We start from the raw sequence: 10,593 nt of genomic DNA on the forward strand, positions 1-10,593 counted from the left end.
TCAGACGACTCCAGCGAGGATCAGATAGAAAACAGCAAGAACACCTGGAGCTGCAAGGTACACACAATACACAACATACACACACACACACACACACACAGAGACAGACACACAGACACACACACACACACACACACACACACACACAGACACACAGAGACAGACACACACGGATATACACACAGACACACACACACACACAGAGACAGACACAGACACACACACACACACACACACAGACACAGAGACAGACACACACACACACACAGAGACAGACACACAGACACACACACACACGGAGACAGACACACAGACACACACACACACGGAGACAGACACACAGAGACAGACACACAGACACACACACACACAGAGACAGACACACAGACACACACACACACGGAGACAGACACACAGACACACACACACACACGGAGACAGACACACACACACACACGGAGACAGACACACAGACACACACACACACACAGAGACAGACACAGACACACACAGACACAGAGACAGACACACACACACACACACACACACACACACACAGACACAGAGACAGACACACACACACACACACAGAGACAGACACACAGACACACACACTGACGGAGACACACAAACTCACACATACACACACACACATAAACACACACAGACACACACACCTAGACAGACTCATACACACACACACAAACACACACAGACACACACACAGACACACACACACACAGAGACACACAGAGACACACACACACACACACACACACACACACACAGTCCTAACCCTGAGTCTCTCTCTCCTCCAGTTCGTGTCCTCTGGAGGTCTGCAGCTGCTGTTGGAGATCTTTAACTCCGGGATCCTGGAGCCCAAAGACCAGGAGTCCTGGACTGTGGTGAGAAACCTTCCCTCCTTCTTCACTCTCTTCCTTCCTTCCTTCCTTTCCTTCTGTCTTTGTTTTCCTTCTCTCCCTCCTTCTTTCCTTCCTTCCTTCCTTCCTTCCTGCCTTTCCTTCTGTCTTTGTTTTCCTTCTCTCCCTCCTTCTTCACTTCTTTCCTTCGTTCTTGTCCTTCCTTCCTTTCTTTCTTCCTTCTTCACTTCCTTCCTTCCTTCCTTCTTTTCCTTCCTGTCCTTTCTTTTCCTTCTTTCTTTCCTCCCTTCCTTCCTTCTTTTCCTCCCTTCCTCCCTTCTTTTCCTTCCTTATTCACATCCTTCCTTTCCTCCTCCCTCCCTTCCTTTCTTCCTTCCTTCCTTCCTTCTTTTTTTCCCTCCTTCCCTTCCCTCCTTCCTCCCTTCTTTTCCTTCTTTTCCTTCCTTCCTTCCTTCCGTCTTCACTGCCTTCCTTCTTCACTTCCTTCCTCCCTTCCTTGCTTCCTTCTTGACCTTCCTTCTTTCTTTTCCTTCCTTTCTTCTTTTCCTTCCTTTCCTTCCTTCCTTCCTTCCTTCCTTCTCTTCCTTACTTGCTTCTTTTCCTTCCTCCCTTCCTTCCTTCTTCACTTCTTCCTTCATCCTTCTTCACTTCCTTCTGTCCTTTTTCCCTTCCTTCCATCCCTCCACCCTTCTTCTTTTCCCTCCTTCTTTTCCTCCCCTCCTTCCCTTCCTTCTTATCCCTCCTTCCTTCCTTCCCTCCCTCCTCCCTTCCTTCCTTCCATCTTTTTAATAACCCTCATCAGATCAGTGTTTCCTGATGTTTTATAATAACTGAGCGTCGTCATGGTCAGAATAAAAAGCAGAATCACCCTTTTACTGTTTCCTTCCTCTCTTCCTCTCTTCCTCCTCTTCCTCCCCTCCTCTTCAGTGGCTGCCTTCCCTCCTTCCTTTCCTTCCTTCTTTTCCTACCTTCTTTTCCCTCCTTCTTTCCTTCTTTTCCCTCCTTCTTTCCTTCTTTTCCCTCCTTCCTTCCTCCCTTCCTTCCTTCCTTCCTTCCCTTCTTTCCTTCCTTCCTTCTTCACTCTCTTCCTTCCTTCCTTCCTTCCTTCCTTCCTTTTTTCTTTCCTTTCCTCTTTTCCATCATTCTTTTCCTTCCTTCATCACTTCCTTTCTTCCTTCCTTCATCCTTCTTCAATTCCTTCCTTCCCTCTTTTCTTTCCTTTCCTGCCTTTCCTTTCTTCCTTCCTGCTTTCCCTCTTCACTTTCTTCCCTCCTTCTTCACTTCCTTCCTTCCTTCTTTTCCTCCCTTTCCTTCCTTCCTTCCATTCATCATCAGATCAGTTTGTTTCCTTTGAATGAAATGAGTTCCTCCTGATGTTACGGATGTTAATAATAACTGAGCGTTTTTACTGTTTCCTTCCTCTCTTCCTCGTCTCTTCGTCTTCCCCCCCCTCCTCCTCCTCCTCCTCTTCCTCAGTGGCTGCTGGACTGCCTGGCCTGCCTGCTGAAGCTGATCTGCCAGTTTGCGGTGGACCCAGCGGACCTGGATCTGGCCTACCACGATGTGTTCTCCTGGTCCGGCCTCGCTGACAGCCAGAGGAAACGAGCCTGGCCCGGGAAGTCCCGCAAGTCTACGGTGGACCACGGCAAGGGTCTGCACATCCCCCGACTCACCGAGGTACGATGAGGATGAAGATGATGATGATGATGATGATGATGATGATGATGTTTTTATTTTGAGTGTTTCATAATAAAAGGCTTTTATTTTCTTAACCTTCCTGTCGTTTCCTCCCAGGTCAAATTGAACCCCATCTGTTTTGACTCTTCCTTCCTTCCTTTCTTCCTTCCTTCCTTTCTTCCGTCTTCCTCCCTCCCTTCCTTTGTTTCCTTCTTCCCTTCCTCTTTTCCTTTCTCCCTCCTTCCTTGTTTCCTTCATTCCTCCATCCTTCCTTCATTCCTTCCTTTCTTCCTTCCTTCCTTCCTCCTTTCCTTCTTTCTTCCTTCCTTCCTTCCTCCCTCCCTTCCTCCCTCCTTTCTTTCCTTCCTTATTTCCGTCTGTCCTTCCTCCCTTCATTCTTTCCTCTGTCCTTCCTTCCTTTCCTTCCTCTTTTCCTTTCTCCCTCCGTCCTTCCTTCATTCCTCAGTCCTTCCTTGCTTCCTTCTTTCCTTCCCTGCTTCCTCCCTCCTTTCCTTCTTTCTTCCTTCCTTCCTCCCTTCATCCCTCCCTCCTTCTTTTCCTTTCTTCCTTCCTTCCCTCCTTCTTTTCCTTCCTTTCTCCCTCCCTCCCTCCTTCCCTCCTTTCTTTCCTTCCCTCCTTCCTTCCTCCTCCGCTCCTGCTCCAGTGTTTTATGGTTTATTTATTTCCTGTTAATAGTTTTATGTCTCTTTGTTGTTTTATCTATTTATGTGCAGCACTTAGTTTCAGCTGTGGTTGTTTTTAAAGTGTTGTATAAATAAAGTTATTTTTCTTGTATCATGTTTAAATAAACTAAACTTAACATCAGCTGATCTGTCTGTGTCTCGCAGGTCTTCCTGAGTCTGGTCCAGGGAACCAACCTGATCCAACGTCTGATCAACGTGGCGTACACGTACGACAACCTCGCTCACAGGTGATCAAAGACACATTTATTAAAGAGTTTAACTGTGGAACAAACTGTCTTTTGATGGGTCAGTGGCCCACTCTCCTTCCTTCTTCACTTCCTTCCTTCCTTCCTTCTTTTCCTTCCTTTCCTTCCGTCTTTGTTTTCCTTCCTTCCCTCCTTTCGTCCTTCCTTCTCTCCCTTCTTCCTTCCTTCTTTCTTTTTCTTCCTTCTATTCCTTCCTTCTTTTCCCTCCTTTTTTCCTTCCTTCCCTTCCTTTTTTCCTTCCTTCTTCACTTCCTTCCTTCCTGCTTTTCCTTCCATCTTTGTTTTCCTTCTCTCCCTCCTTCCTTCCTTCCTTCCTTCCTTCCTTCTTCACATCCTTCCTTTCCTCCTCCCTCCCTCCCTTCTTTCCTTCCTTCCTTCCTTCTTAACTTCTTTTCTTCATTCTTGTCTTTCCTTCCTTCTTTTCCTTAAAAATAAATAAATCAGAGTTGGTAAGATGATCAGTTAATAAATCAGTTAAACTAGTTTTAAAAGCAGCATCAGGTTTGTTAAAATGTACATTTAGTATTTTTGTTGGTTTTATATCATTTAAATGACATTTGCACCATTTTTTACCAAAAGTAAGACTCAATGCTCCTGGAAATGTCAAATGGTGTAACCACAAAAGAATGATGAATATTAGATATTTAATCACCTACAGTGTATTTAAGTGGACTTATACTGATAATGACTGTAAATGGTTTATGTATCTCCTGGTGCATGTTGCCTGTTTAAGGGTTGAATAATAATAAGTATATTTAGTATAATTAACAGACTTTAATCTTTTTGTCCTACAGAGTTCTCAAAGCTCAGTCTGATCACAGGTCTCGGCATGAAGGTGAGAATGAAATGATTAAATTTGATTTTTGAAATTTGATTTTTTGTGTAAAAATCAGCTGAAGCCCCGCCCCCTACCAAGTGTCACCTGTCAATCAAAGTCACCACCTCTACCAGAAACATGGACGCTACGTCTGAGAGCTTTCTGCTGCTAACTCAGCTGTCATGTTTGTGTGTGTGTCTGTGTGTGTCTGTGTGTGTGTGTGTCTGTGTGTGTCTGTGTGTGTGTGTGTCTGTGTGTGTCTGTGTGTGTGCGTGTGTGTCTGTGTGTGTGTCTGTCTGTGTGTGTGTGTGTGTGTGTGTGTGTGTGTGTGTGTGTGTGTGTGTGTGTGTGTGTGTGTGTGTGTGTGTGTGTGTGTGTGTGTGTGTGTGTGTGTGTGTGTGTGTGTGTGTGTGTGTGCAGTGACTCACTACTCCATGTGGCTGCTGGTGAGTTGGGCTCACTGCTCGTCTACGGTGAAGTCCAGCCTGGCCGACAGCGACCATCTCCACGACTGGCTGAAGAAACTCACTCTGCTGGTTCCTGAGGTCATTATTCTACTCTTCATCTCACCATCACCATCATCATTACATCTAGAAGATAGGAAGGAGGGAGGAGGGAAGGAAAGGAGGGAGGAAGGAAGGCAGGCCAGACTTAAGGAAGGAAGAAAGGGAGGGAGGAAGAAAGAAAGAAGGAAAGGATGGAGGGAAGGAAGAAAAGGAGGGAGGGAGGAAGGAAGAAAGGGAGGGAGGGAGGAAGAAGGAAAGGATGGAGGGAAGGAAGGAAGGAAGAAAGGAAGGGAGGAAGAAGGAAAGGAGGGAGGGAGGAAGGAAAGGTTGAAGGGAGGAAGGAAGAAAAGGAGGGAGGGAGGGAGGAAGGAAGAAAGGAAAGGAGGAAGGAAAGGAGGAACAGAACCAGACGGGGTAAATCTGACTCAGGAGGAAACAACAGGAAGGTTACAAGAGAGCAGATTTAGTCGTAGGAGCTGAGTTAGAAATGTAATTATAAACTTTCCAGCTGTTCAGAGTTTAGTCATCATGTGTAGTTTGTTTCTTCTCTCCTCCCTCCCTTCTTTCCTTCATTCTTTCTCCTTCCTTCCTTCCTTCTCCCTCCTTCCTTCCTTCCTTTCTCTGTCCTTCTCTTTCTTTCCTTCCTTATTTTCTTCATTCTCTTTCTCCTTCCTTCCTTCCTTCCCTCCCTCCCTCATCCTTGAAGAAAGGGAAGGAAGGAAGGAAGAAAGAAAGAAGGAAAGGAAGAAAGAAGGAAAGGAGGGAGGAAGGAAGGAAGGAAGAATGGAAGAAAGGAAAGGGAGGTAGGGAGAAGGAAGGAAAGAAAGGAGGGAGGGAGGAAAGGAAAGGGAGGGAGGGAGAAGGGAGGAAGGAAGGAAGAGGGAAGGAAAGGAGGGAGGAAGGAAGAAAGGAAAGGGAGGAAGGAAAGAAAGAAAGGAGGACGGGGTAAATTTGACTCAGGAGGAAACAACAGGAAGCTTAAGAGAGAGCAAATTTAGTTGTAGGGGTTGAAGGTTAGTTATTAATATTAATGTTTCATGTTTTATTGTCTAACTGTCGTTCTTGTCGTTGTCGTTGTCGTTGTCGTCGTCAGCCGGCGGTGAGACATGAAGCGTGTAACGGACTCTACAAACTGTCTCTGTCGGGTTTGGAAGGAGGAGAGTCCATCAACAGGTCCTTCCTGCTGCTCGCTGCTTCTACACTGCTCAAGTTCCTGCCTGATGCCCAGGCCCTCAAACCACTGAGGGTGAGACACACACACATATACATACACACACACACACACACACACACACACACACACATATACACACACATATACACACACATATACACACACATATACACACACACACACAAGTTCTCCTAAAAGACGATGAGCCAACACACTGAAAACTCTGCAAGCTTCACTCTGTGTCAGAAGTCGTGCAGGACGATGATCTGACTCAATCTGAGCTTTGCTACAGAGACTCCAGTCTGTTCCTGAGAGATTTTGTTCCTCTGGTGGGAATCATGCTGGTTACACTGGTTACACTGGGACACAAACACTAAGTTGAAAACAATGAGCTGAAACTGAACTATAAAACTAAGAGAGAAGCTTACAGAGTCAAACACACTTTTTATTCTTTATAAACAGTCAAACCTCACCAGAAGTTGCGTGGTTGACAGGAAGTGCTGGGCAATTAATCCAAAAATAATGGAAACCAACATTTACAAACTCTAATCAACTTAATCTTGCTCATGTCAATTAATGGTGGTGTTCACTGTTGCCATGGCAGCAAAGGTTGCATATCTTTAAAGGAATTTGAAAACTTCTAATCAAGTAAAGTAGACATTAGGCAAAGAAGGAAAGGAGGGAGGTGGGAAGGAAGGAAAGGAAGAAAAGGGGGAGGAAGGAAGGAGGGAAAGAAGGAGGGAAAGAAGGAGGGATGGAAGGAGGGAGGAAGGAAGGAAGAAAAGGAGGGAAAGAAGGGAGGAAGGATGGAAGGGAGAAGGGAAGGATGGAAGGGAGAAGGGAAGGATGGAAGGAGGGGAGGAAGGATGGAAGAAAAGGAGGGAAGAAGGAAGGAGGGGAGGAAGGAAGGATGGATGGAAGGGAGGAAGGAGGAAAGGAAAGAAGGAACAGAAACAGACAGGAAGTGTTAAATGTCCGTGTTGTGTTGCAGGTGGAGGATTATGAAGAGGAGCCTCTGTTAAGAACCGGCTGTAAGGAATACTTCTGGCTTCTCTGTAAACTCATCGACAACATCCACGTTAAAGACGCCAGCCAGGTGGGACCCTCCATTGATTGATTGATTGTTGTTGCTATGTTACTGTTGCTATGTTACTGCGGTTGGTTGCTAGCGTTGGTCTGTTTGAACTCACAGAAGGTCTCTCCCTCTCTGTCGCTGGCCGGCTCGATGCAGACCACGCTGCTGGACCTGGACGCTCTCGCTCGTCACCTGGCCGACTGCATCCGGAGGTCAGACGCTCCCACGCTACACACACACACACACACACACTACACACACTACACACACTACACACACACACACACACACACACACACACACACACACACACACTACACACACAACACACACTACACACACACAACACACACTACACACACACATATACACACTACACACATAACACACACAACACACACTACACACACACACAACACACAATACACACTACACACACAACTTCCAACCTTCATATGTCCATCCTTCCTTCCTTCCTTCCTTCCTTCCTTCCTTCCTTCCTTCTGTCCTTCCTCTCACTTTCCTCCTTTCCTTCTTTCCTTCCTCCATCCCCCTTCCTTCCTTCCTTCCTTCCTTCCTTCTCTCTTTCCTCCCCTCCTTTCTTCCTTTCTTCCTTCCTTCTCTCTTTCCTCCCATCCTTCCTTCCTTCCTTCTTTCCTCTCTTTCCTCCTTTCCTTCTTTCCTTCCTCCACCCCCCTTCCTTCCTTCCTTCCTTCCTCCCTTCCTTCCCTCCTTCTCTCTTTCTTCCTTCCTTCTGTCCTCCTTTCCTCCCTTCCTCTTTCCTACTATCCTTCCTGCCTTCTTTTCCTCCCTCCTTTCCTATTGTTATTATTATTATTATTATTAGGAACATAAAAAAGTATAAATACTGATAACATCCATTGAGCGTTACATCGGACCATCTCCACTCTTCTAACCTCCGTTGTGTTTTTTTTTTCTCTTCCAGCCGTGAGATCCTCGACCAGCAGGACGGCGCCATCGAGGACGACGGACTGACGGGCCTCCTGCGTCTCGCCACCAGCGTCCTCAAACACAAACCTCCCTTCAAGTTCTCCCGCGAGGGTCAGGAGTTCCTGCGCGACGTCCACAACCTGCTGTTCCTCCTGCCGAGCCTGGCCGACCGCGCTCAGCCCAAATGCAAGTCGCACGCCGCCCGAGCCGCCGCCTACGACCTGCTGGTGGAGACGGTGAAAGGCTCGGTGGAGAACTACCGGCTGCTGCACAACTGGGTGATGTCACAGCACATGCAGGGTGAGGACGGTCAAAGTAAAGCGTTTAAAGCTGCAGTAGCTGGTTTTGGCCACTAGGGGGCAGAAAGCTGTGTTCATAGTTCCTGGAAAAGGAAGGATGGATGGAAGGGAAGGAGGGAGGAAGGAAAGGAGGGAGGGAGGAAGGATGGAAGAAGGAAGGAAGGAAAGGATTGAGGGAGGAAGGATGGAAGGGAGGGGGAAGGAAAGAAGGAAGCAGGGAGGAAGGAAGGATGGAAGGGAGGAAGAAGGAAGGAAGGAAAGATGGACGAAGGAAGGTAGGAAGGAATTTAGGAGGGGAGGAGGGAGGGTGGAAGGAAGGAAGGAAGGAAGGAAGGAAAGGAGGGAAGGAAGGAAGGAGGGAGGGAGGAAGGATGGAAGGGATGAAGGAGGAGAGGAAGGTAGGAAGGACGGACGAAGGAAGGTAGGTAGGAGGGAGGGATGGGGAAAGGAGGGAGAAGGAAGGAAAGGAGGGAAGAAGGTAGGGAGGAAGGAACGAACGATGGAAGGGAGGGAGGAAGGATGGAAGGGAGGAAGAAGGAAGGAATGTAGGAAGGACGGATGAAGGAAGGGAAGGTAGGAGGGGAGGAGGAGGGAAGGAAAGGAGGGGAGGAAAGAGGGAAGGAAGGAATGAAGGAAGGAGGGAGGAAGGAAAGAAGGAACAGTCAAAACTTGACTTATTTAGATATAACATATTTAAATATAGATTATTGATCATTAATCTTGTCTCTGGTGTTTCAGCGTCTCACGCTCCGTATAAATGAGATTATTGGCCTCACGATGACGTTCGAGCAGAAAAGTTACATTTAAAGCTGCAGTAGCTGTTTTTGGCCACTAGGGGGCAGAAATATGCAAAACAAGCTGATATGGTTCAAGCTGTGTTCATAGTTCCTGTATTTGTTTAACCCTCCTGTTGTCCTCGAGTCAAGGGAGGGAGGGAGGGAGGGAGTTAGGGAGGAAGGATGGAAGGGAGGAAGGAAGGAAAGGAGGGAGGGAGGAAGGATGGAAGGGAGGAAGGAAGGAAGGAAGGAAAGGAGGGTGGGAGGAAAAGAAAGGAAGGGAGGGAGGAAGGATGGACTGAAGGGAGGAAGAAGAAAGGAAGGAAGGAAGGGAGGAAGGACGGACAAAGGGAGGGAGGAAAGAAGGAAGGAAGGAGGGTAGGAAGGAAGGGAGGAAAGGAGGGAGGAAGGTAGGAGGGAGAGAGGAAGGAGGGAAGGGAGGGAGGAAGGTAGGAAGGAAGGAAGGTAGGAAGGAGGGAGGAAGGATGGAAGGGATGAAGAAGGAAGGTAGGATGGAGGGAGGAAGGTAGGAGGGAAGGAAGGAAGGACGGACAAAGGAAGGTAGGAGGGAGGAAAGAAGGAACAGTCATTAATCTTCTCTCTCATGTTTCAGCGTCTCACGCTCCGTATAAATGGGACTACTGGCCTCACGATGACGTTCGAGCCGAGTGTCGCTTCGTTGGTCTGACGAACCTCGGAGCCACGTGTTACCTCGCTTCTACCATCCAACAACTCTACATGATACCTGAAGCTAGGCAGGCTGTCTTCACTGCTAAGGTATGTGGGGGGGAGGGGAGGAGGGGGGGGGGGGGGGAAGAGGGGAGGAGGGGGGGAGAGGATGGAGGAGGAAGAAGGGGGAAAAGGAGGAGGGGGGGTAGAGGGAGGAAGAGGAGGAGTAGGGGGGTAGAGGGAGGAGGAGGAAAGGGAGGAAGAGGAGGTGGAGGAGGGAGAAAAGGAGGAGGATGATGGGGGAGGACAGGGAGAGGAGGAGGAGAGGGAGGAAGAGGAGGATGAGGAGGAAGGTGGAAGAGGAGGAGGAAGATGGGGGAGAGGTAGGAGGAGGAAGAAGGGGTAAGAGGAGGAGGGGTGTAGAGGGAGGAAGAGGAGGAGGAGAGGGAAGAAGATGGAGGAGGAAGAGGAGGAGGACAGGAAGAGGGAGAGGAGGAAGAGGAGGAGGAGAGGGAGGAAGAGGAGGATGAGGAGGATGAGGAGGAAGAGGAGGAGGAAGGAGGGGGAGAGGTAGGAGGAGGAAGAAGGGGTAAGAGGAGGAGGAAGAGGAGGAGAGGGGTAGAGGGAGGAGGAAGAGGAGGAGGAGAGGGAGGGGAGAGAGGAGGAGGAAGATTGGGATGAGGAAGATGGGGAAGAGGAGAGGGAGGAAGAGGAGGAAGAGAGGGAGGAGGAGGAAGGGGAGGAGGAGGAGAGGAGGGAGAGAGGAAGAAGAGGAGGAGGAGGGAGGAAGAGGAGAGGGAGGAGGAGGAAGGGGAGGAG

General features: G+C 48.4%; 1 protein-coding gene across 1 annotated transcript in view; it reads left to right on the forward strand.

Moving 5' to 3' along the window:
• LOC128354829 (ubiquitin carboxyl-terminal hydrolase 34-like) overlaps nucleotides 1-9,882 on the forward strand; it is a gene marked incomplete at its 3' end in the record, with an annotated part of 15,212 nt that extends 5,330 nt beyond the window's left edge. Inside the window, exons 5-15 of the mRNA XM_053314978.1 lie at nucleotides 1-57; nucleotides 819-905; nucleotides 2,358-2,558; nucleotides 3,407-3,489; nucleotides 4,302-4,342; nucleotides 4,745-4,869; nucleotides 5,924-6,076; nucleotides 6,996-7,100; nucleotides 7,197-7,291; nucleotides 8,026-8,330; nucleotides 9,719-9,882. The exon at nucleotides 1-57 is cut by the window's left edge and continues 27 nt beyond it. Of these exons, the coding sequence (XP_053170953.1) occupies nucleotides 1-57; nucleotides 819-905; nucleotides 2,358-2,558; nucleotides 3,407-3,489; nucleotides 4,302-4,342; nucleotides 4,745-4,869; nucleotides 5,924-6,076; nucleotides 6,996-7,100; nucleotides 7,197-7,291; nucleotides 8,026-8,330; nucleotides 9,719-9,882 (1,416 nt within the window). The remainder of the gene's footprint in view (nucleotides 58-818; nucleotides 906-2,357; nucleotides 2,559-3,406; nucleotides 3,490-4,301; nucleotides 4,343-4,744; nucleotides 4,870-5,923; nucleotides 6,077-6,995; nucleotides 7,101-7,196; nucleotides 7,292-8,025; nucleotides 8,331-9,718) is intronic.
• Nucleotides 9,883-10,593: the final 711 nt, after the last annotated feature.

This window comes from Scomber japonicus, unplaced genomic scaffold, assembly GCF_027409825.1.
Source record: "Scomber japonicus isolate fScoJap1 unplaced genomic scaffold, fScoJap1.pri scaffold_669, whole genome shotgun sequence".
Lineage (NCBI taxonomy): Eukaryota > Metazoa > Chordata > Actinopteri > Scombriformes > Scombridae > Scomber > Scomber japonicus.